General features: G+C 37.7%; 2 protein-coding genes, 2 long non-coding RNA genes and 1 pseudogene across 7 annotated transcripts in view; 1 reads left to right on the forward strand and 4 right to left on the reverse strand.

Moving 5' to 3' along the window:
• LOC144643049 (uncharacterized) overlaps window positions 1-3,990 on the reverse strand; it is an 8,805-nt gene extending 4,815 nt beyond the window's left edge. Inside the window, exons 1-4 of the mRNA XM_078502184.1 lie at window positions 3,865-3,990; window positions 3,565-3,633; window positions 2,242-2,839; window positions 938-1,024 (exon numbers count right to left, since the gene is read on the reverse strand). Coding sequence (XP_078358310.1) covers window positions 938-1,024; window positions 2,242-2,839; window positions 3,565-3,633; window positions 3,865-3,867 — 757 coding nt within the window. The 5' untranslated portion in view covers window positions 3,868-3,990. The remainder of the gene's footprint in view (window positions 1-937; window positions 1,025-2,241; window positions 2,840-3,564; window positions 3,634-3,864) is intronic.
• LOC144644245 (uncharacterized) overlaps window positions 1-25,946 on the forward strand; it is a 97,089-nt gene that overhangs the window by 32,533 nt on the left and 38,610 nt on the right. The window lies entirely within an intron of this gene.
• LOC144642921 (uncharacterized) lies at window positions 7,792-24,581 on the reverse strand. Of its 2 annotated transcripts, XM_078502029.1 has the most exons (6): window positions 24,476-24,581; window positions 23,517-23,633; window positions 21,732-22,548; window positions 18,247-18,309; window positions 11,266-11,316; window positions 7,792-10,070 (listed from the first exon to the last, which is right to left on the reverse strand). In XM_078502029.1, exons 2-6 carry the CDS (start codon window positions 23,565-23,567, stop codon window positions 9,757-9,759), a joined length of 1,296 nt encoding a protein of 431 aa, XP_078358155.1. In that variant the 5' UTR covers window positions 23,568-23,633; window positions 24,476-24,581; the 3' UTR covers window positions 7,792-9,756. The 2 variants fall into 2 exon arrangements, with proteins under 2 accessions (XP_078358155.1, XP_078358163.1); XM_078502037.1 differs by lacking the exon at window positions 24,476-24,581 and having other exon boundaries at window positions 23,517-23,761.
• LOC144644126 (uncharacterized) lies at window positions 12,095-17,918 on the reverse strand. Of its 2 annotated transcripts, none has more exons than XR_013569049.1 (3): window positions 17,600-17,918; window positions 13,928-13,975; window positions 12,095-12,857 (listed from the first exon to the last, which is right to left on the reverse strand). It is a non-coding gene; the product is annotated as an uncharacterized LOC144644126 (long non-coding RNA). The 2 variants fall into 2 exon arrangements; XR_013569048.1 differs by having other exon boundaries at window positions 12,095-12,531; window positions 13,888-13,975.
• Window positions 20,288-20,435, reverse strand: LOC144637167 (U1 spliceosomal RNA; annotated as a pseudogene).

A 25,946-nucleotide genomic window follows, 5' to 3' on the forward strand; every position in this document is an offset into this window, starting at 1 on the left:
AAATTTGCCTCAGAGTGTAGTACATTACTACTGACCCTCCTGAAGTCTACCAGTATACGAAATGAAGAACACTAAACTACTTATACAAACTCCGGATAATTAAACTATTTTACAGGGTGGTAACGGTGAATCACCTGTGTGCCTTACAGCCTCAGAGGGAGCAATAACTTCTCTATTGTGGAAATCGAGTTATTTTGGAAAAAGCTGTTTTGAGATAAGAAAAAAATACAATAAAATTTTCTCTTAAACTTTTGTAATAGAAAGGAAATATCGACTAGTTCTTGTACGCAAAAAATCAGGATAGGTCACCAGCAAACTTTCGAGAAAAAGGGGATCGTTTTTTTGCACGTTTTATTTCCGGTTCGCACGATTTTACGAAGTATTTTAACTTCCCGTGAGCAGCGCGCGCTACTTTTCTATAAAAAATCAGTTGATGCGTGGACCCATGGATGACATTGCAAGTTGCGCGCTCGTGCAGCAAAAACCCTGATAAAAATTGACATGCATGCCAAGCAAAAATTATCAATAAATTGAATTAAAGCGAAAGTATCACGAGGATTTTTATTGCTTTTCATCGACTGACTGTGGTTTAATTATCTCAACGTGTTTAAAAGATAATCCTAGAACACCAAGAGGAAGATATCAACCGAATTTTTGAAAAAAAGAACAAATCATGATCATTTATAGATCTTTATAGCGTAATTTGGAAAAAAAGTTAAACTTGAAAAATTCCCCCGGAATTTTTCAACTTGTAATTCATTTCAACCCACTCCATCCATGGCCATAGACACTCGTCGACAGCTTTAGTACACAAGGTGGTAATTTACAACGAACCGGACCATTATATTTAAAGTTTTCGTTAACAGTAAAATGTGTTTTTTACTTTTAAAGTTACACAAAATCCCCGTGAAACTTCCGCTTTAAGTATCACATTTACCTTGTACAATTCGCTGATCCAACCGGCTTCTCCTCTGATTGATGTAGATGAGGCTAAGACAAATCACTGCAAGGGGGACTATAGCGGCTAGAAATGAGAATATACATTTATTTTACTATAATATGGGACTTTTGTTTAAGATACATTTAGACTTATCTGTAGTACAAGTGAGCAATAACGTAAACATCACCACGGCTTTGAGAAATCGTCATACATCTTCTTTACCTTATAACAAATTTGTAAAAAGTACGCCATTAATTATTCAATATAATAAAAGCCTATTTAAGATAATTTGAAAAGCTTTCATCACTTCTGATTAGAGTAGAAAAGAATCTTGTTATTCCTTTTTGGTGTCCATGTACCAGGGCTGTATTAGCAGTTTAGTTACCCCCTAAGGTTGAAATTTGGGACACTCATAAAGTGTCCTTGTTCGCTTAATAGAGGTGTCCTTTTAATTTTTTTTTTTCAAATTGAGGATTTATTAAATAAAAGTGGAAAGAAAGAAAAGAAAAATGTACTTTTCTCTCTGATGCCTACACTTTGCTGATGTAAAAAGGCTTAGGTCAGTACTACAACACTTTATCAACTGCTATTACAGAAATGGTATGAAACAAATGCTGTATCATTTGTCAACAAGTTGTGAACATTTTCTTGACATGAGCGGTTACCATAGCAACAATATAACCTGTTGAAAATACCCTTAATTTTAGCTTTCAGTGCTAATAACTCGAAAATGATCTGGGTGACCCCCATTTTTTATTTTTGTCAGTTATGATCAGTATGTCACGCTACAACTTTTGGCAAAGTTTAAAGAAATTTAGTCAGAGCAGTTGAGATGCATCTTAAATTTTCAAAATATTAGGGTGGCTCTCAACCGCCCTGAAAGAATTTCTTTAATCTTTGCCAAAAGTTGTATTATGACATGCTGATCATAACTCAACTATAAAAAATGGGGGTCACCCAGCTCATTTTCGGGTAAATAGCACTGAAAGCTAAAATTAAGGGTGTTTTTATCAAGTTATATTGTTGCTATAGTGACTACCAATATCAAGAAAATGGTCACAACTTGTCGACCAATAATTGAGCATAGGAACTGATAAAAAATTGTGCTAACAACCTATCCAATTATCTTCTTCTTAATCCATAATCTCCTCTGGGAGGATAGGGCCATTACCTATGAAATTATAAGGACTGGAAAATGCCTAAACCCGTTATCAGCCACCTTAACAAGAGCTCCTGGCTAAAAAAATACAGGTGTGTGTAATAGATCAATATGTAATGAATAAAAAGCAGTGAAAAATTACCTATAGCGGCATAAAGTACTGTGTTATTTTGATGTGGTGATGGCGAACCACCTACTCCTCTCTTTCCTGGTGGTGACGTATTGGGGTCTACCACTGACAGCGTAGATTGGATGTCTACTTCAGTCAAGTTCACTGGTTTATGAGTAGTCGTCACAGGTTGCTTTGTAGGTTCCGGGGTTGTAGATTCAGCCGTAGCAGAGGGTTTGCATTGCGGGGGATCCTCAGCACTTTCTAAATAATAATTTGGCTGGCAGCTGGAAGTGTCACACACGCGATTTTGTGTTGGGATGCATTCTTTCAGCACATTCCACCCGATACATTCACGGCAAGAACTGCAGGCAGATGTATCATTAGCGTTGGAGTACGTGTTGGCCTCACAAGGTCTACAATCTGTTGAGGTGTCGTTTGAAACTCTAACACCGCACGGAACATTTGGTCCATATCCAGGAGGACACTTAGGACACTTTCTGCAACTTATTTCCGGTAAATTTGGATAAGTTATAGTAATCTCCTCTGTCCTTGAACAGCCTTGGCCTTTACGTCCTTCTGTGGCTACTGGTAAGGTAAGCAACGTTAAAATAAAAACTATGAATTTCACCTGAAAAAAAAAATCAAACTATTAAATTGGTTTACGTTAACAATTCGAGATCTTTATATATTCTGTTATTCTATATGTAGACTGCAAAACAGACTCTCCTTCTTTTTCTTAAGAAATCTAAGTATAACGTGCTTGCGAATAAGGACCAATAAGGTGGCCGAGGCCAGTAAAGTTATTGCCGCTCTTCATGATCTTTGTAAGAAATTCATGGTTTTTTTTACCACAGTTGAAAGAATGAAAATCCGGATCGTTCGAACCCTACGGCGGATAACTCGAACAGTTTTCAATTCCCTCAGAAGGATCGAGTTATCGTGATTCATTTGTATGTCACTTCCTAGTCTATCAAAAATTAGGGACCGTTTATTTTATACAACCCGAAAAAGTCTGATGTAATCAAGCTTAATGTCCAATGCGTGACTACTCGAGTTTATCAGGGTCATAAAAAAAGAGTTAGACAGTTGTCCGATTGAGCCCATTTTTGACGAGTTCGTTTTCAATATGTGAAGAACATAGTATCGTTGATCGCTTTTTCCCCTCTCCCACCGAAACCGAACTTAAAGTAAACAATAATTCTTCGATCACAATCTATAGAATGAAAAAAAAATACTTTGTTGGTTTTGCAGCTGTAAGCCGAAAATGGTGGTCATTTGTAGTGTACTGTAAATGTACTAATAGCATATACATCAAATTAACAGCATTGAAACAGAGGAATTGAAATGGCTTACCACACACTGCACACTCTTAAAGCTCATAAAGGAAGATTGTGGCTTTCTTTGGACCATGATATTATTTCTCTAAAAGTATAGAGACATATATTTAGAGTCAGCTACCTTGAAAAGTCACGCTATATTATTTTTCAGTGTGTTGTAATATATGATATAGCTTTGGTTTGTATTCTTCGTTTAACATTTATACCAAGCTGGCGAGAGTCGACCATTTGTAGGAAAAATCCGGTTGATATGACAGTGGCAAAATGGTACGCGATTTTCCTAATAGGCCGACCAACCGGATGAGATTTAACTTACCATTAAACTACCAGGCGTTCCGTCCTGCTTACTCGATCTAGTGCGAAATTCAATGTTCTTTTCTGTCTATATCTAAAGAGAAGTAATTGTTATTAGTTATTAAGCTAACGTACCGTGCAAAGGCTGCATTCATTATGTATCCTACAGGGGGGGGGGGGGGGGGCAGAGGATTTTAGGGGGGGTTCTCAAATTTTTAGAGCAAAAAAAGGGGGGATATGAAAATTGTTTAATATCTCCTGGGGGTATGCTTATTTTTTGTAAGATTCTGTCTAGCTTTTGTAATAGTTTTAATAAGTGATAAAAGAAATGATAAGTACAGCAGCTTCTTTCAAGAATTGTAGGCAACAAGGGTACCTCTATTATTCTGAGAGACTATAGTAACTATTTTGAAGTTTTTTAAGTAGTGTGCCTGGCCTGTAGATGTAATGTTTCGATACAGTATAGAAAGTAAAACATTTAAAATGGAACCATTTAATGCAACCTCAGAAAAATGATAAGATAAGGAGAATAATGGCACATGTCACACTTGAGAGGAATGATGCTGAACGGCCGGAAAACGAGGGTGAAAAGGATGGCAAAAGCGGAGATGAATCCGTGGATGAGTGTGATAGTGAGAGTGATGATGTTGTTGCTTTTGTCAACGAGAGTGACAGTGAAACGCAGGTTCCTGTCAATACTCCTGGTAGTACTGGTACTCGAGCTGGCAGGCTATCTATACCTAATTCGCGCTACTTAGACTGGCTCGCATAGGTATGACATAAACAGTCAAAGCACTCTCAATGTTCTTATTGAACATGTCTCTTGAAATTTCAAACATATGTAGTGTACTATTACCTTATTCTTACTAATTTCCGCGTGTACTTAATTTTGCGAAAATTCTGGAGCCAAATTTCGCGAGTATTAATTTTCGCGATTTCAAGAAAAATTAGAGCAAAAGTGTATTAAATTTTGCGATTTTGTCAGTGTTATATTGATCAATCGTTAAAGACTATGGAACTACTGGGAATATACAAAGGTCTGGCTCAATGTAACTACAAGGAACCTCCAAATGTAAACTTTGTTGACTGTACTAAAGAGGTTTTGGCCAATTTACAAGCTGAAGAACAGTAATCAGAGGAAGGGTGCTTGTCGAAAACAAGACGGAAAAATACTTCAAGGGTAGAAAGTTGTTCAAGTTCTAAACATTTAAAATTTTTATTTACTTTTACTTAACAATAAGGTATTAATTTTCGCGTGTGTAAATTTCGCGAAATATTTTTTTCGCGCATCTCGCAAAAATTAGTAAGACAAGGTATACAGATATTTATTTTGATATTTGTTGAGAGGGAGGAGGGGGGGGGTATTCATTTTTTGGCTGATTGCTTGGGGGGGATTATGAAAATTTGTATGTGCCTTGGGGGGGATATAAAAAAATGGGCCGCTGAAAAAAAAATCCTCTGTCCCCCCCTGTAGCATACATAATGAATGCAGCCAAAGAGAAGAGACGCAAATCAGGACAAAGAGATCCGTGTTAAACAGAGACGACATAGCTTTGCACTCTAACAATGAGCCTGAAAAGTGTAAAAGATCGACATCTCTGAGAATTTATCTTCCGTGTGTCTCAGTTTATTCAAACGCTTTTGTTATTTGAATGACGTCTCGACCCTCATTTAATACTTAATTTTATACGGAAGGAACCCGGAATGCTAAATGCGGCATGGCATGTTACCACGCACGTCTGTCGTCCTTACCGCTCAAACGGCGAGGAAAAAATAAAATACACATCAATTACCTGCACCAGAGGAAGATTCCTGAATGATTTTGAATTTCCCGATGGAGAAAGCTCTTCCTTCGGTGAATTAACCAGTTCAGAAGTGCAGCCCGTCGCAAAATGCTATTTTATCTGATGACTGAACTATTAACGAGGGAAAACCCCCACCCTCGACCTCGCTCAAACTCGCCGCTGTGTGGTATTATGTGTCATATTTCGGAATGTAACAACATCAAAACGGGCAGATTTCTCAAAGGGAACGGGGAATCTAGGTTTGACTGTACAAATGTTTAACCATTATTATCAGAAATGTTATGGCCCACACTTTTGTTTTTTTCCTTTTTTGCTTTCAATTGAGTAAAATCACTGATGCGCAACGCTTTTGGAACAACGAAAACTATTCATGGAACATGTGGATTGTATACACAACAACCTACGCCTAAGATTATGCAGAATGAAGCAAGTGTCGACTTTTCTGGAAACATGAAATGGGAATCTGGCAGCTGTATTTGACAAAACACTGTTCTTTTTTTAATTTTCTGTACGGTTAAAAACCTCTGGCCAGTAATTTAACCAATTTGTCCAAGGATCACTGGGTGTTTTGCAGTTTCCTTTTCCTTCCCCATCCCACTACAAGCGCCAGCCATTTAGGCTCCGATCCTGTATTTTTCTCGTAAAAGTTGATTGGAGATAAGACTTAACATCGGTTATTCTTGCCGCAGCGGCCGCGATCCCTTTGGTCAGCACCAAGAATAATCAGATCTGAAACTGACAACAAATAATAATGAATTTTCAGTTTCGTATGTTGTGAGTTCGTCCGAATATTCAAATCCTACGTGAAATCAAACTCTGCGGCCCCGTGACTTAATTATCCGAGGATACACAGGCAAACCTACAGTGCTATCTCCTCTGGGGGTAATAAACGGACTATTTAATTTACAGAAGAATATTATAACTGTAGGGGTCCCTGTGAGGTAGTCAGCAGTGGTTGTCAAGTTTGCCACCTAAGCAGACCGGGGCTCGATACCTTGTCAGTGAACCACATTTTCTCGTATGTCATATCCCCCGGGGGGATACTCAGGTATGCGCTGCCCGGGTCTCCTATGTAGTACCCCGTTTTAGAAAGAATTTGCATCGAAAATGATACCCCGTTCTAGAAACACGTCAATTTTTTTAACACCCCGTTTTGACTGTTGATAATTTGAAACTTTCGTGCGTTCGAAATATCAAATCCCGTTCCTACCCCGTATTAGATCGGGAGCCAAAAATTACGACCCCGTTGGGCGGCACATACCCATATAGGTAATGTGAGAGACCCCCCCCCGCCCCCCCCCCCCCCAAGAAATTGTATGGCTCGCACTTTAATACTGTTTTTTTCCTTTTTTGCTTTCAATTGAGTAAAATCACTGATGCGCAGCGCTTTTGGAACAACGAAAACTATTCATGGAACATGTGGATTGTATACACAACAACCTACGCCTAAGATTATGCAGAATGAAGCAACTGTCGACTTTTTTGGAAACGTGGAATGGGAATGTGGGAGCTGTATGTGACAAAACACTGTCCATTATTTTGTACGGTTGAAAAACTCTGGGCAGTATTTTAAGCAAACATTTTGTTGATCAGTGTCCAAGCGATCACTGCATGGGTGTTTTGCACCTCAAACTGGTATGTTGTGCATGCCAGTCTAAGACGTTTAAAGAAGTTCTATGCTTTTACCTCTTTAAAAATCATTCCACTAAAATAGAACTTACGATAGATTTTACCATATTGGTTGTTTAAATTTATCTTAAGGAAACTTTACAATAACAATTTTGAGTTTTCGTTTCGGATATTGGCCAAAAGGAACGCCAATATGGTGAACAAAATATGGTTTGTATTTATGAGAAAACACGAAAGTGGCTTGATGGCCATAAAAATACAAGGCCAGAAATTTTCTGGCCAATCCGAGAAAAGAACCACGACCACCTAGGGAATTCGAAAACTTCGAATGTCTTCGGGTCAAATTTGGAATTTTCGGATGTCCTTGATCATGAGTAAACTTCGAGGATCTATTAAATGTGTTCTTGCCTTTAACAAACAAAACTAGAGAGAATGCCCTCGATCTGTCTGAGCTAATCAGAATTGAGATTTCTCTCTCTGTGAGGAAAGGATGGAACGTCAGGAACCAAGAAATCTTGGTTTCGACAACGTTTATTCAACATTCTTGTTTGCACTGCAGAGCTCAAAAATAACTTTCCATTAGTTGCCGTTTTTTAATCAACCGCCCTTTTTCTAGGAAATTAATTATCAGAATTCTTTACATCAAATACTAACTTAGTTCTTCGTTACTACTCTAGGTGTGAATTGAAGCTTCAGAACCAACACGCGATATTGTAAATGTGACTCAGCTATACCTATTAAAGAACCAAGGAATCTTTTGTCTGTTCGATTCCAGTCTAAGACTAAGTTGAGTGCTATGAACAGCTCAAAATTTGATGGTATAAATTATGAGGCTTAAATTAGAATTGGTACCATACCGTTCTTAGTTGAGAAGCTCAGTGGTGGGAAAAAAGGAAAACCTATTCTTGCTTTCAAGAAGAAGATAGGATTGCCAAACCAAAAAAAGGAAAAAAAAAAAAAAAAAAGAAAACAAATCCGAGTCACAAATATATCATTCATATCGGTTCTAGCTCATTTAAAACACGAACGATTTTACAGTGAAACCCCTCTATAACGAAGTGCTAAAGGGATTTGGGAAACCTGTTTGTTATAACACGGGAGGGAGGGGAGTTATTATATCAGAGGTTTGTTCCAATACATTTTGCACAATGTTAGTAACTTTGGCTGAGCTGAAAACCATTCGTCGTACAGGGTGCTTCGTTATATAGGTTCGTTATAATTATATCAGGGTTCCACTGTATTTTGCTCGCTAAAAGTACCTAGTACTTACACTTTCTCATTGTGAGATATGTTTTGTTTCGTTACCCATCTTGCGTCACCGCCAAGTGACATGGGATTTGCATCATTCTACCTATACTAAAACAGCCTTGCTTATAGCTAACGTCAACTTCATATATAAATGCAGTTTTGTCAGTCTTGCAACAAAGAGCATTTATAAGTTTTTAAAACACTTATATTATAAAAAGCTACTGATAAAAAAGCTGCAATTAACCAAAAAATCTGAAAAACATTTAGTACCCTGTTATAGCAAAGTATTCCTCGAATTTAATAAGAGGAACACAACAGATCGCAAACAATCTCCTATGTTTGATTGTACGATGATGTTATGTAAATTTAGTAACTGGAAAAAAACATCAATTTCCTCAACGGCTCATTCATTCAAAAAACACGAAGAAAAACACTCTTTTCTTGATTTCTTTCGGCGCAAGCTTCATTGCACCCAATTCTCCTACAAAATGCGCAAAACTGTCTCTTTCTTCTAGACGATTAAATACTAGTTATGCAACGCTTTCGAGTGGTATACTGTGGAATATCCCACGAGTCACTTGTATTTTCTCGGTATACACACGAGCCTTTAGGCGAGTGTGTATGCCAAGAAAATACAAGTGACAAGTGGGATATTCCATAGTATACCACGAGAAAGTGTTGTGTAACTATTTTATACCATGCCATAGAAAATAAGCTTACTAAATTTCGTTGAGAATACAGTCGCAGCGCACTATGGGAAGGTTGGGTTGAATACCGTCGAATATACAACGGCTTTCCTGTATTCTGATTGGCTGTATTTTCTATGGCATGGTATAAATTGAAATACAACTTACACTGCCATTGTTCAGAACCTAAGATCAATGCATGGTGTCAAATTTTGCAACCACTCCCAGCTGAATAAATCTAAGTTCTTAACCATCAATACATATTCAAAGTAACCTGTGCTTACAGGGCAAATACGATCTACAGTCTCTTTGAATATAAAACACTAACTGAGTTATTTTTTGAATATACAATAATTCCTACAGTTACAAAAAAAATCTAAATTTGACTGTACTAAAACAAGTCCCAGGTATCCATGGGAACTCTGCAAATTCGCGGTTAATGGTCAATCTTGCTCAAAATTACCTAAAAGCCCGTGCAGTTTTGGGCAACTTTGAAAACCCCATAAGTTAATCACGAATTGTAATTGCCTTTGCGCGGTTCCCTTTTCATTCTTGCAGCTTTAAAAACTCTTCTCTGTACCAGTTTAAAATGTCATTGGCGACATCATGGCGCTGCAGTTCTTGTAGGACGTCCACGAACCTTTTTAGGGAAACATTCTGTGTGCACAACTTCTCAATCAAAGCTCTTGTCGGGCTTCTCGGGGGACTACAGCTCCCTTCCTGCTCCAACATCTGAACGTCCAAATTAGAAACATTAAACTTGCAAGCGACATGTCGCCAGTTCTTGACACCTGTTGATGCGATATCCAGTTTCAAGATGAAGTCCTTGCCATAATATGGAAAGTCGTCAAGCTTCACGCCTACAGAATAAACAAAGATATATCATATAATTAGGGACGGACCATTATTTTTTTGAAGAAGGGGTATGAAAAATGTTGAATAAAATTGTTTCCAGGGCCTAGAGAGACAAAATAATTTGTTTGGAAACACGATAAACATAGGTGGAATTTCGAAAAAAATGTTTGTAGAGGTGCAAAAACTAAAAAAAAGTTTGCAGAGGAAAATTTGTCATACCCTCTCCAAGAAAATAATGGTTCGTCCCTTACATACAGGAAGATAATACCCTCGGGGGGTACTCCCTATCCGGTGGACAATACCGGAGGGTGGGCTCCGCCCGAAAGGGGAACCTTTCTCAGACTGTAGGTATATCAAAGGGTAGGTATCTCACGAGTTGGAGTATACAAAAAGGCAGGGAAAACTTTCATATAGGTATTTAGAAGAGCTTTTTAAAATGTCTCAAGCAGACCCAACGGTCGATTCAGGTTAACAACTCATCCACGGTTACGGTTACGTCCAAAACGATAAGGATTAACACGGCGATAAACTCTGTTTACACGTTCCAAACTTTAATCTCACGATTCGATTTCTTCGGTAATACAAGCGATCTCGACACGATACGATGTTCTAATCCTAGTGTTCAAAGTACATTATATCTCAAATAAAAAGTTATTAATATTTAGTTAACAACAACAACAACAACAACAAAGTTTTTTTGAACTGTAAAATTACAAAAAAATGTTTAAACAATAAATAAATTAAAAATACATACAGTTGCTGGTCACCCAAAAATAACTAAAAAGCTAAACTAGTTGGGTGACCACCATTTTTCAATAGCGAGTAACGCAAACATGTCACGCTACGTACGGTCACTAAAACTCTCTTCAACACCTACAGAAGGGATAAAAGTATTTAAGGGGTATTCAAGTGAAAAGGAAAGAAAATAGATACATTATCCCTTCTGTAGGTATATGAAAGGTATACGAAAGGGTTGCCTTTTCTGCAAAAAATGGTTATGGAAGGGTAAGGCTTTGGACTTTGGAGCAGGGCCTCCCCGTCCATAAAACATGTGCGTATCGCCCCCACTTCCTTTAGCTTTTCATTGATTGGACCATTATGTTAATGTTACATGTCAGGGGCAGTTTTAGTAAAAAGTATTATGGTAAGTGCATGCATGTAATGTGGGACTAGGGTAAGGAAACGTCCTCAATAACATACCTTCAGAAATGCCATTTTCTGAAGTAGGCGTCGTTTCAATATCACATCGATCTACAATTTAATAAATATAACTATAGTAAGCCTCAAACATTCAGATTCAACAAAATTTGTTTGTAAATGAGATACGTTTGTACACTAAATTTAGAATAAACGAACCATGCAAAAAAAACACATTTATATTGACTACCTATTTTCACGGGAAAAATTTCGTCCAAAAGTTTTGAACAGAAAGGATTTTTCACACCTCCTGCGTTGCGTGCTGTCATTTCTGTGCTTTATTAAGGAAAAAAACTCGAACGGACCAATCGTAGCACGATTAATTCCTTGGACCGATGTTATGACAGATCACGCCCAGCGTGCAACTATTAGAGCTAATATATAGATTTAGGCAAGCCTAAAAGCGGAGCTCCCCGGTTATATGCCCTTTACATTTTTTTTAGAATGATTTTTTATTCGTGTTATTTTCTTTATATATATTATGTATTGTTTTTCACCATGAACAACAGCACCAAATAAAAGTAAAAATAGTTGATCAATCAAAAGAGGATGATCATCTAGCAGTTTGTGCATAACCTCCCAAAGATATATAAACTCTCAAAGAGAAACTAGAACAAAGAAAGCGTTGCTCTAGAAAATATCCATACACCCACCATAACTGGTATGTTATAGCTGTACACAGCATACAACTGGAAAGTTTTGCATGTAGCTTGTCCCACCCCCCCCCCCCCTCAAACGGGGGCCCTATTGGAACAGTGACAGTATTATTTCCCGATACTATAAATAACAACAAATAACTAATCTGTGAGACACACCCACAAAACAAAACAGCTGTGTTTAATGTTTTATTATTTAATGACTGAGTTCGGTTTTGGTGAAGTAAAAATTTGCCTATGAACAACATATATTTTATCAGTTATTATTGTATTGCAACATGTGAGATTAATTTAGAGATTGATGAACTGTGTATCTCATTATCATGATTACTGTTCTTCACAGTGTGGGCACTGGGAATTAAATGTTTGGGTAGGTAAAGCCTGCTGTTGAGCCAAGTGGCTCATCAGGCTGGAGCGTAACCAGGTTTCTGCAGCATTATTAAGCGGCTAGGAGTATTTCTACTCCCCCTGGATGGGATGCTAGTCCATCGCAGGGTTTAACCCCCCCCCCCTCCCCCAGCAGTAAATAAGCCGGTACCCATTTATACACCTGGGTGAAGAGAAGAACTATGAGAGTAAAGTGTCTTGCCTAAGAACGCAACGTAGTGCCCGGGCCAGGTCTCGAACCCAGACCGCTCGATCCGGAGTCCAGCACAATAACCATTAGGTCACCAAACCTCCCACAAATGTTTGGGTAGCCGGATGATTTTTATATTGTGTTGTCAGAGATCCCTTAAGAAATACGTACATGGATGAGCCTTATCTGGCTCTATTTCATTAACTTTAAAATTACACCTGACCACATAAATTGTATTTCACACAGAGTACATAAGTATTAGTTGTACATGCAATGAAGAAATAATATATTCTGATTGTTCATTTATCTCTCTCTCTCTGTGTCTGCAACTCTCTGTGGAAATTCTGCTACTCGTGTTAACCCTGAAAAAGGGAAAATAACAGATACCATTTTGTTGATGATCATTGACATCAAATGAATATTTATAATTTTAATTGAATTTATTCAGAACATTATACAGATACATAAAAAAGAGAGTTATTTTTCCAATTTTTGCATGGGCCAGGGAATGTGTTGGGGGATACATGTATGTTTAGAACCAAAAAGTCCTTTCAGAGTGAGTGTGTCAGCAAAACCTTTTTTTACCTACTGAAGACACTAATAGTGCTATCAAAAAGACCCGGCACATGGCGAGGCTTTGATGAATGTTTTGGGGTGTGAAACACCGGCTTAATTCAAGAGTTCCCTACAAAATGATGTGTCTTTTGAGACTCTTATAATTATTTATCTCTGACAGGTGCTGTTGAAAGTACTGTGATTAAGTCCAGGAAAGTTACATATTCTCCCTAAAACTTTTATCAGGGATGTAGCTAAGAAAACACTTAGCCGGTTCATCAACAAGCCCAGCTGGCTTTTCTGGCCTAAACAGCTCTAAAATTTTACTAAGTCTTTGTGTTCACGTAAAATTTCAGCTGAGTTTAAGTTCTATTTCTACATTTGCCTGGTACCACAACAAGACAATTTATGTTAAGTTAGGGCTTGAGCTTATTAGCTATTAAGGTTTAATTAAGGTATTAACAAAAGGAATTCAAACACAACAGGTCAATTTGCACTTCTCCCACAAAATCATTACAAGTATTCCGGTATTTTGTCGGGTCAGGTAGCAGATCTTGTTGGTTCTTTGCCCTCATACCCCTCCTTCATGGTGGGGGAGGGGTGCATTGTATGAACAACGAAAACATTTTACTTGAACAATAAAAACATTTTATGTACATGTGCTGTTACATATAAATTGTGTATATTAAATTCCTCAATTGAACGAGGATTTTAGGGAAATATACAATGTAAACTTACCAAGGGGTTAAAACGCATACCATTTTTCACACCCAAAAGTTTTACACTTGAAAAACAAGTTTCATGCACTAATGTGTCATGGAGCTTCTTTAATATCTAGCTAAAGAAAGGTATAAGCTGACACTTATGTAATGATTACCTGCATCACCAATTTCACTAACTGCACCCCTTGACTGTTTTCCCTGCACTGAAAACAAAATTTATACATATCAAAAACCTGTAAAATTCTTAACTTGCATCCTGGCAAAAAGTATGGAAATCCTAACAGCAAGTTTTAGAAAGACAACAGATTTACCAAAATAAATGATAACTTCAAACTGCATCTTACACCCTCCATAAATACTTCTCACTGAAATTGACCTCAAAAAACTTTTTGTACATGTAAATAAATAATACATGTATGTATTATTTACTTTAAATTATATAATCCTCGAGTCATCGCAGACAGGCCCATTTTGAACTTATTTTTTTCACGATCAAAAACTAATCCTACTTCTCTTGTAGAAAAAAAATTGGCAAAAATATTTGATTTAGTCACTGCTTTAAGTTGGAAAACTTTGAAAGGCTTAAAGAATTGTACGAGTCATGTGCAACCTTCCAGAAATTAAAGCAATGCTCATAGCCACAGGGCTAAAAAAGTACCCTCTGATTATCTGGGGCAAGTAGATTTTTCTGTCAAGCAATTAATTTTTCGTGCCTGTTTGTGTAATTTAGGTTAAAAGGCCCAGGCAAGTCGTCTACATGTAAATTATACAGTCACAAGTTTACTAAGAAACATAATCATGCACAGTCCTAGGCAAGCAAAATTTGAGAGCTGCTTGTTAACCACAGGGCAATCTGGAATTTATTTTTTTCCAAGCCCTTATCCTACATTATAACTTCAGGATCAGCTTGGTTGTTATAACTTAAGAAAATTTCATTGTCTTTCGCATAACATTTTAGAATCTGTGCTATATTCTTTTATGTACCATATTTATTCGATTAAACGCCACGGCGTTTATTTAATTTTTCGTGATAGCGCTTGGTTTTTAATATAATTTCATCTACTGCAGCCAGAATAAAAGAAAGAAATGTTTTAAAAATAAAGTTCAATTAAATCTCTAAGTTTTGAGCTAACTCTGATCTTGTCTTGTTTATTATTTCTACAACACCTAACTCTTTCAAGACCCTTCCACTGCAAAGTTAACCATCTAAATGCATTGGTCACACAACACAATTCTGCGGTTTTGCAAGAACCTGCAAAAAGCCTCATAAAAATAATTTGCGATCGATATAACATAAATAAGTTTACAGAGTGATTTTATGACTGTGAAAATTAGTTGAGCCTTTTTATACGGAAATTACGCATAAGCTTTTTGGTGGCCGAGAACTGGGCCGCGTGGCCGAGAACTGGGCCCACAAAAGGAGATTTTATTTTTATTATTGTTCGGGATAATTAAGGTGGCTCGACCCAGTTTTTTTCTAGCGTTACCTATCAACTTTGAAACCCTTATACTTAAAGGGATTAATGTCAATGACAAAACTACTTTATCACATGCATTACACATAGACTGAACTTCAATATGATATAAATTTTTTGGCGATCAGAATGAATATCACGTGGCAATGACGTCACACAGGGTTTTACTCTGAATCGAATTTTAGGCGGTAACCGCATTTTCTCTCGAGATCCTCCACTTTACGTATACCTTGGGTGTTTGCCTTCATCTTAGTGGAGTTTCATCGAAATCTACAAGAGGAATTTTGAAATATCTTGAAATTTCTTTTTAGATGGTATAATTTATGCGTAAAATAAAGTCAAGACTTCATATAAAGAAATTTGCTTCTTTTTTATGTTTAATGAGAGGATTTAGCCCCCATTCCTTTTAGAAATGTCCCATATACTACATCCAAACCTTTAGAAGAAAGTAGACTTGCGCGATTTCGAAAAATATGAAAATATCTTAATCGGAGTAGAGCTCAATGTTTAGCTCTATTTACCATTTTTACGGCTACTTTTGCAAAAAAGCGATTATTTCAAAAACCCGTCGATGAAATTTTTCCAAAATTTTTCAGGATGAAAAATAATCAGTACACCACACAATCTTTAAATTTCATGCTCATTGAAAATTTCTAAGGTTGTCTAAACTAAACGCAAAATTGAGTAAACATTGAAGCGATGTCGAAGTTTGAGATAATTTTGTGCTATGGGATTTCCTTTTGTTTCGAGTTAAGCACAACATCGAATTCCTGTGCACCACGCGTAAAACGACAACGCTTGGCTACCTTCCGAAAGCTTTCCGAAATCTTTCCGAAATATGGAACAATGGAAAAGAAATTGTCACGCATGAGTTTTTCTTGTTGGGTCGACGTCTTGGCTGAGATAAAAGTTAACCGGCTTTGAGTTTGGTGTTGTGTGACTGCTTTCTTCAGTTGGAAATGTATTCATTCATCCAGTATTGTTTACTTGAACTCGATGAGAATATTACCATATTCAAAACTATTTCGGAAAGCTTTCGGAGGGTAACCAAGCGTGGTCATTACACGCGTGGTGCACAGGAATTCGATGTTGTGTTAAAATCGAAACAATAGGAAATCCCAGAGCACAAAATTATTCAAAACTTCGACATCGCTTCAATGTTTACTCAATTTTGCTTTTAGTTTAGACAACCTTAGATATTTTCAATGAGCATGAAATTTAGGGATTGTGTGGTGTACTGATTATTTGTCACCCTGAAAAAATTTGGAAAATATTCATCGACGGGTTTTTGAAATAATCGCTTTTTTGCGAAAGTAGGCGGAAAATTTGTAAATAGAGCTAAACATTGAGCTCTACTCCGATTAAGATATTTTCATATTTTTCGAAATCGCGCAAGTCTACTTTCTTCTAAAGGTTTGGATGTAGTATATGGGACATTTGTAAAAGGAATGGGGGCTAAATCCTCTCATTAAACATAATAAAGAAGCAAATTTCTTTATATGAAGTCTTGACTTTATTTTACGCATAAATTATACCATCTAAAAAGAAATTCCAAGATATTTCAAAATTCCTCTTGTAGATTTCGATGAAACTCCACTGAGATGAAGGCAAACACCCAAGGAATACGTAGCGTGGAGGATCTTGATTCAGAGCAAAACCCTGTGTGACGTCATTGCCACGTGATATTCATTCTGATCGCCAAAAAATTTATATCATATTGAAGTTCAGTCTATGTGTAATGCATGTGATGTAGTAGTTTTGTCATTGACATCAATCCCTTTAAGTATGAGGGTTTCAAAGTTGTTAGGTATCGCTAGAAAAAAAACTGGGTCGAGCCACCTTAATTATTAACCGGTCGATAGCTTTACACCAAAAAGCTGAATAATGTAGAAAGCTCTGGGAGAAATTTCAAGTTTCTTTGGTTATTCTGAGAAAAGAAATACTAGTTTACGTCTATAGTGGCCGAGAACTGGGCCCCATACTGTATTGCATCTGACTCGACCACATTCTTACAAATTTTCATGTAAATTTTGTTCTCTACTTGTTCTGTACTCTTTCCAACGTTTAAAAGTGGTGTGTTCTTCCTACTTCGGTGATTTAACTACAGAATAAACAAATTAACGCGGATAGGAAAAACCAGAAGTAAGGTATGCTTTGAATACAACTCGTGTTTAAGACAAAACGAATTTCAGTTCATTAAGTCTATGTCCTTGTTTGACATACCGGTACACGACTGAGAGCTAGAACCCAGCTTCGTTTAAAAATGATGTACAGTGTATTAGGTTGAATGCTGGTTAATCTAAATACCAAAGACTTTTCTAATCTGTTAAAAAATGAACATCAATAGCTCACCTTGTTTTCGTAAAGGAATGTTGTCTTTGACCGTCTTTGCTTCAAACTCACCAAGAAGCTTGGAAGATTTTCCATTTCGATCGGCCACAATCTTTACTCCTCTACTAACTATGGTTGTCATCGCGGGTGAAACGAGGAATATATCCAGAAATAATGTATCTGTAATAAACTGTCTTTAAAACTGAGTTCTTCGTGTGCTTTTCAATCGAGGAGTCTTCATGCTTAGTAGTGAACTCATGCGTACGCTTGGTAAATCGGCATGCTGTGAGATTGTTTCCTGACTTTTCACACAGCGGACTTCCTCAAGTTAGTCTCCCCTTCATGTTATTCTAACATTGTCAACAAGAGCTAAGAATGATTTTTTTTTCCTCGCGTTTAAAACTTCCTACTATATAAAGCTTAGCTGAGGCCTTGATAGTAATGATTTTTCCCGCCAAAAGACGCGGGTTGCCACCGGAGCCTAGCTCGTTCCCAGGCCTAATCCGTGCGTACGGACGTACGTACGCGACAACCAAAATTTCTCGGTTCGATAGGATACCATTTGCCCTGTCTGTTCCCTTGTACCCGCATGTTACCAATGGAGCTACGCTACGCGCCTTCGGCGCGTGGAGCTCCGCTATAAAAATAACTTGTGACGTCATGCTCACCATTGGAGGAGTTGGTTGAGCCCTCCGGGTCATGCACCAGAACTGACATTTCATGCTCGTCATCTAAAAAGAAGAGAAGTCACACATATTCAAGTCGCAATTTTTACTTGAGAATTAAAAAATATATATAATAAAAAAGAAAACGGAGCGCGAGTCTACATAGACTCATGGAGTCCTCATGCCAACACGAGAGAAAGTTTTTGAGAATTTGTTAGTTTATGTTATTTGCACGTTTATGTTTTTGTAAGTTATTGCTTAAACTGATGAGTATCATTGCCAGAATTATATCCCTCGCTATATTGCAAGTATAGACGCTTACAAACCCGGAAGACGACACTCAAGGATACGAAAGCGTTTTGTCCTATGGATATTCGACATTTTCGTCCTTCCTCATTTATTCACAAAACCACGTTGATAAGTTGCATTACAATGTTACAAGTTATTGATTTTAAGTCGTGCAGTTTTATTTTGGCGGGTGTCATTTGTCGAGCTAGCGCAATGTTATGATTTCAGCTTGTGCTAGACGCGTGCTAACTTATTTTACTCTAGTTCTTTATATAATTGCAAAATGGAAAACCGGCAGGTGACATACACGCCCCATACAGTTCGATATAATATAAAAGTCATAATCTCGCAGCAGCACATAATATTTTGTTCATCAAAACTGGCATGTGACACACCTCATACAGTTCGATGCATAACATAAAAGAACTATTCACGCAAAGGCAATTATCGTTTTGACCGAGAACCCACTGACCGAGAGACTGAAACAGCTACTAGCCTAAATAAGTTCGAAGAATCAACTGTGGCGGGTTTTTGCAGCAAAATTGAAAACATTGTACGGGTCTTTGCTGCTAAACTTTGCAATTAACTTTGTGAATTTTGCGGTGAACGGCGAGTCTTTGCTGCTAAACTTTGCAATTAACTTTGTGAACTTTGCCGTGAACAGCCTCTGACAAAACGACGGGTCTTAACTTTGTGAAACTTTCGACGTTCGATGTTCGACGGTTGGTTTAGACATCATGCTGTCTGAAGCTTGAAAAACAAATATGTGCTGAGCACGAATTCGTTCGGTTGTTGTTTTTTTTTAATAAAAATAACAAGATTTTGACAAGTTTTTAATCGACTATAGTCAGCTTTACCATGGCCTTGTATTTTTTCTTGCATAAATGTAATTTCCCTCATATACATTAGAACAATCATCTGGTTCACGAAGGCGGCAAAATATTATAATTTTATAAAACCACATGCGCAAGTAGCCTGAATTTCAGACGTCTCTCTCTGGTTGCCAGTTTTGAGAATCAGCAATATCTACCTAATGAGAAATGATAATTGTTGTTCTCATAACCTTTCTGCTTGACAACATTTTGACATTATAAGGAGAAATTAAATTTAGATCACTGTTAGGGCATCAAAGGAAAAATATGGTCTACGAGAAAGCTTGGATAAGATCAGTCACAGTTGTCAAAACAATAGTGATGGCAATGATTATTAGTGTCGTATTCGGCAGTTTAATTAGTTGACTATTCAGACCATTGTTAAAAAACAGTAAAAATCCACATATAAGGATCTTGATTTTTCCAACTTAGCCTAGATAGGTTCTTATTGGAATGGTATTTAGTGGGATTTTAGGCAACTAAGGTTCTTAAACTGAGTTCCTAATTTGATAAAGGCACTAGCGATCAACACAGATAACTACTACAGGGCATATGTGATATGGAATATATTGCTGTATTAAATAGTTATCTAGGATACAGTTTAGATGATAACCATACAGTAGATTTATCTTTCCAAAGTACTGGCATGCATGTCTAGACTTACTTTTTTCTATATTTTCATCTGTGCTTTCATTTTTGTAAAATAAGAATCTATTGAAAATTTTAGGCTAAATAGGTTCTTATGAAAAGGGGGTTTAAAATAAAAATTTTAGCGTAACAGGTTCTTAAATTTTAGGTTCTTATTTGTGAGTTTTTACTGTGTGGCTTTACATTATTTCATTTTAGTTTTCTGCTTTCCTATGATGGGTTAACAAGCGGTTTCGCATGTCAACCCGACATCAAACAAAAATTCTGCACCCGACTCACTCGGCCTGGAGCGAACGCAAGGGTCAGTGGCCCAGAGTGCTATGCGCCACCTCGCCTTGGGAGCCTCGCCTTCATGATCACGGTGCTCCTGTGCGCTGTAAGTTTGAAGAGAAGCGAAGAACGAGCTCGCCTTTTATATCCCCGGATCACTGTCAACCTTACGGTGTACGATTCATTTCGAAACTGTACTTAGCCAATAAAATTGTTTGAACCCGAGTCTGCGTTATAGTAGTTAGCTATTTTTCGCAATTTAATTGTCATTGACTCTCGATGATTAGGGTATACAGAGCCTGCATCCAATTACCAGACAGCAGGGGACAGCAACTGATTCCTTCAACTTGTTATGATTTTTTTTCTTCATCTAAAGTGTTTAAATTTTCATCAGTTTTGTCTTACGGTCTATTAACCAATCAACTTTTGATTTTTAGAACATTCAAACAGAGATGACGAGGAAACATTTTGAGGAGGAAACGTGCTAATCAGACGAAACAACAGCTGGAAAACTTGAAAATGAATTGATGTTTGAAACACGGCGGGTCAGAGGTGTTGCTGGTTGGGATTAATTACTAAATCATTAATCTCAGGGCTGTATGAAGAATTGAAAGGACTATGTCACGGGGATTTTGCAGATTTTTAGTCTAAACTGTTCTGAAATAAGTGATAGGCAATTTAACTTATGAAAAACAATATCTTTGAACATTAAACTGAAGATACAACCTGTTTTGGGTGATAAAAATCAAACTTCGGCTATAAAGATCGACTTTTTTCAAGGCGAGCGGAAACAACCTGAAAACGTTGGCTAACGGTTTCAAGTTTAATCCATTTCCATCTGAGCTATCCGCAGCCAAACGGCGGCTTTTAACGCAGCTTTAGTGCTCTAAAATAGCAATTAATTTTAAGTTTCCTACAACACAAATATAAATTTTGGCTGATCAAAAATCTGTGACATAGTCCCTTTAAATAATGATTGCATCACATTAAAAGTGAAGTAGTTTCTTGCACAGGTTACGTTTGCTTCCTTATCAGAAGATTTACCATTTACATTTAGCTTCGATATTTCCTTTTTCATCGCAAAACATTTCCACTTAAAAAACTCTTGAAAACTTGAAAACTACTAGGATGTGTTAAACATGCACAGATAAACAATACAAACCGTGCATATTAACTTTAAGAGTTCAAGCGAGGTGGAAATAACGCACCTTTAGAAGATTTCTTGCTGCATCACTAAAACAACGCAAACACTTTGACTTTCTCTTTTACTATTGCAGTCCAAATTTATCATTTTATTTGTGCGTTAATGTCTTAATTTATAGAAAGAATTACCCAAGAACGAACACCCAACCAATAGCGTGATATATTAAAGAAATAAATGGAAGAAGAATTGCCCTAAATTAAACGTACCTTGACTTTCACCATCAGCTCTATTTCCACCCTCTGAATGGCGTCTGTTCTTACGAAACTTGACCGTGATACAAATGATAAAGATACTGCCAAGTACTCCACCTGCGATGTAATATCCTTTGTAATCTTTATCTGCTGATGCAGGTGAATCTTTGCTGTTGTTTTCGCTGTTTTCATGAATTGGTGCGGGTGGTGGTTTGCTTGGACTTTCTAAATCGTTGAAGGTATTCTCCACATTAGACATGGTCGTGTTTACTCTTCCACGCACGGTCGACGCTGTAGGCGTTGGAGTTGTTTTCTTTATTAAAACCAGCTTGCATTTTTCGTTTTTAGGAGTCTTTTTGCATTGGCTGTTAATTGGCATTCCTATGTCCTTGCACTGCTGTAGCCTTTCACCATCGGAAGCATCTTGACAACAAAAATAGCACTCTTTGCATTCATCGTTCTCACTGTCTAAATAATATTTTGGATCCATGCAAGTTGTGCCACAGTCGCGATTTTGTGTTGGGGTGCACTGTTTCAGCACCTTCTTCCCATCACATTCATTGCAAGGTTTGCAAGCAGATGCCTCATTTTTGTTGGAGTATGTGTTGGCCGGACAGGGTATACAGTCGGTGGATATTCCATTAGGCACTCTGAGACCGCACTGGACGGGTAGCCCATACCCAATAGGACACTTTGGACACTTGCGGCAAGTTTCTTTGACATTTGGGTTGTCTGGATCAAATATCGTGAATTCTGTGAACATGGAACAGCGTCTTCCTTCTGTGGCTGTAAACAGGTTGAACAAAACCACAGTGGCAAGACAAACGATAACCTAAAAAAAATCAATTTAATAAATACTCAGAAAGGTTATTTTGCCGACTATCTTACGGGTAGTAACCCAATCACAGGCCCTTCTCGATCAGCTGCGCTAACCAACGAAGAAAAAAAACATTTACCAATACTTTATGTCGAGCAGGGCAAATAAATTGCCATTTCCAATGCTTTTGTCGGTTCTTGAAAACTAACTTGAAGCTTGTATAACTTACAGCATGTGCTCCTTTTGTTAATACATATTAAAGTTCTAGAATGCAGGGTTGAAAATGTAAACTAACGGGTAGAAAAGTAAAAGCTAAAATTGTAAAAGGCTGACTCAACATAGGAAATCTCATTAGTCTACAATCAATCATGAAGGGCATGTCATTACTACAGCCCTATCAGCTAAAACTATAAATAGTAAGTTCCGCTGAAACAGCAGATATGCAAATTTGATTCGCAGAGAGTAGCGTTAAACGGAAACATTCTCTTGCCTTGTCATGCAATGCATACTTATCTCCCACGCACCCGTTCTTGGAGCAAATAACTTTATTTCCTTTGTCATTCTACGTATTTTTAATTGGTCTGTTCACCATTTTGTTGATTCTCCATGTGCAGCCATTATTCGCATCAAAGCAACCTTATAGCTTACTTAACACTTTGTTGAATTTTTAAACTATTTTAAAAAGTAAATGAAGTGTAAATAAAATACATGATACATGATACAGAACGTGTAATCGATAATCACTCTTGCGGACACTTCCATAACACAGGGACAATTATCACACAGTTATCACTTAACCTCTACATAACGGACAATTTACTGAACTCCAGGGAACCAGAATTTACTACAACGCCGTTTTAGAAACACTCAACTGAGGTGTCCACATTAAAGAGGATAGAGTCCTCCATGCACGCCTCCCTTTAGGCAGCTGAAGGCCCTTTGCTTATAGATCAAGAAGCTATTCAATAAGGAGAACAACTTACCACACTTGATTTCAAGGAAAATTGCTCCGAGATATCCTTGGTTGGTTCCATGATATCATTCCTTCAAGCGTTTGTAGAGAAAAGGTTTGGGTTCTGTTTTCTCACAGTGACAGTAACCTGCAAAGTGCCAGCAAAGTTCCGCTTACATAGTTGTGATCAAACCACAGCGGCTGGTGGTAATATTAGTGTAGAAATTATGAAATTTTATGTAGCGCGTGAGATGAAATCGGCTTCTCAGTACCCAAATTTCGTCAACAAAACTCGCGTTTTCTTGATTAATCGTGCATGGCCGAAATCTTAGCTGTCTACACTTTGAAATGCAAAAGTATAATTATATTACTCACGCCAGCGGCGAGATTTGATTAAAGATTGCAGAAATCAATGCGCGTTATGATGTTTAGATGATCTCATGATGATGTTATGTGCGTGTGGGGGCGGGTGACATCATACACGTGATTGTTCTTATTTCATTCTGAACTACAGCTACATGGCCGCTAAGATTGAAAAAGCAAATTTAAACTAAAATTAAATATAAAAATAACCAAACAGCAAAACGTGAACACCTCTGATTGGAAACCACAAATTGATAAAAGATTTGGTTTTATTTTTATCACAAAACGCACAGGTCAGGTCAGGAAGAATACGGACATTTGTCACACACGCATTTCCGGTTTAGAAAACAAATTTTTTTTCTTCTTCTTTCCTCGAATTTCTTTGAGAAAAAAAAATTGGATTCAAGTATACTATAGCTAGAGTAGGAGCGTTCTAAAATAGCAACGTGTGTTGTCTTCAATGCGTGGGGTTTCACGTCAAATGTTTGTAAACTTACACGTGCGCGAGGAATGTGCTTAGCAGCAATAACGTAAAGATTCATAAAGGAATGTTAAACAAATTATTTAGAGGAAAAAAATAAACTAAAAGAGAAAGGACAACGAAAACAGCAAAAAATACCAACTAACCTATCAAGAGTCTTTTCAAGCTTTGTCGACGTCACTATTATTGCATCCTTGGCTAACGTTAACCGACATCGAGAAGCACTGAGTCAGCTTGAATTGCCTTCCACTGGCGAGTGGGTATGAGTGGGCGTAAAATATGCAGATTTAATCGACAGTCCATGTCGCCCCAGAGACCGCAATCGTTTTGGTCAGCACTAAGAATAACGACATCTCAGGCCGGTTCCAAAGTCCGTAATTTACGGACGTAACGCGGGCTCTTGGGACTGAGATGGGCCCAAACTAGTTTAGGCTGAAACGTATAAAGAGGGTCTATAAAGAAAGGATTTGACCCAGGGGGTGGGGGCTCTCCCATATTACCTATACGGGTATGTGCCGCCCAACGGTGTCGTGATTTTTGGCTCCCGATATCTAATACGGGGTATCCATTTTAGAGACGATATTGTACGATTCCTAGAACGGGGTATGATTTTGAACGCACGAAAGTTTTAAAATTATTAGCAGCAAAAACGGGGTGTTAAAAAATAAATAATCGGCGTGTTTCTAAAACGGAGCATCATTTGCGATGTAAATTCTTTATACAACGGGGTGCTACTTCGAGGATCCGGGCGGCACATTTTCTTCAAAAACATACCTGAGTCCCCCCCTCCCCCCCGGGGGGGATATGACATACGAGAAAATATGGTTCACTGACAAGGTATCGAGCCCCGGTCTGCTTAGGTGGCAGACTTGACAACCACTGCTGACTACCTCGCAGGGGAACCCACTGAGTGATATCTCTTCTGTAAAGTAAATAGTCCGTTTATTTCCCCGAGATAGCACTGTAGGTCTGCCTGTGTATCCTGGGATTATTAAGTCACGGGGCCACAGAGTTTGATTTCACTTAGAATTTGAATATTCGGACGAACTCGCAACATACGAAACTGAAAATTCATTATTATTTGTTGTCAGTTTCAGATCTGATTATTCTTGGTGCTGACCAAAGGGATCGCGGCCGCTACGGCAAGAATAACCGATGTTAAGTCTTATCTATATCTCCAATCAACTTTTACGAGAAAAATACAGGATCGGAGCCTAAATGGCTGGCGCTTGTAGTGGGGTGGGGAAGGAAAAGGAAACTGCAAAACACCCAGTGATCCTTGGACAATTTGGTTAAATTACTGGCCAGAGGTTTTTAACCGTACAGAAAATTAAAAAAGGAACAGTGTTTTGTCAAATACAGCTGCCAGATTCCCATTTCATGTTTCCAGAAAAGTCGACACTTGCTTCATTCTGCATAATCTTAAGGCGTAGGTTGTTGTGTATACAATCCACATGTTCCATGAATAGTTTTCGTTGTTCCAAAAGCGTTGCGCATTAGTGATTTTACTCAATTGAAAGCAAAAAAAGAAAAAACAAAAGTGTGGGCCATAACATTTCTCATAATAATGGTTAAAAATTTGTTCAGTCAAACCTAGATTCCCCGTTCCCTTTGAGA

The sequence above is a fragment of the Oculina patagonica genome, chromosome 1 (assembly GCF_052425735.1).
Source record: "Oculina patagonica isolate OP01 chromosome 1, crgOcupat, whole genome shotgun sequence".
NCBI lineage: Eukaryota > Metazoa > Cnidaria > Anthozoa > Scleractinia > Oculinidae > Oculina > Oculina patagonica.

What these genes read in the sequence shown, in the direction of transcription:
- LOC144642921 (XM_078502029.1), bottom strand. Translation starts at nt 23,567, where the DNA reads ATGGAACCAACCAAGGATATCTCGGAGCAATTTTCCTTGAAATCAAGT. An exon ending in TTTCCTTGAAATCAAGTGTG is followed by an intron (nt 22,549 to 23,516) that starts GTAAGTTGTTCT and finishes GATTTTTTTTAG; the next exon opens with GTTATCGTTTGTCTTGCCAC. An exon ending in AGCTGATGGTGAAAGTCAAG is followed by an intron (nt 18,310 to 21,731) that starts GTACGTTTAATT and finishes TCTTCTTTTTAG; the next exon opens with ATGACGAGCATGAAATGTCA.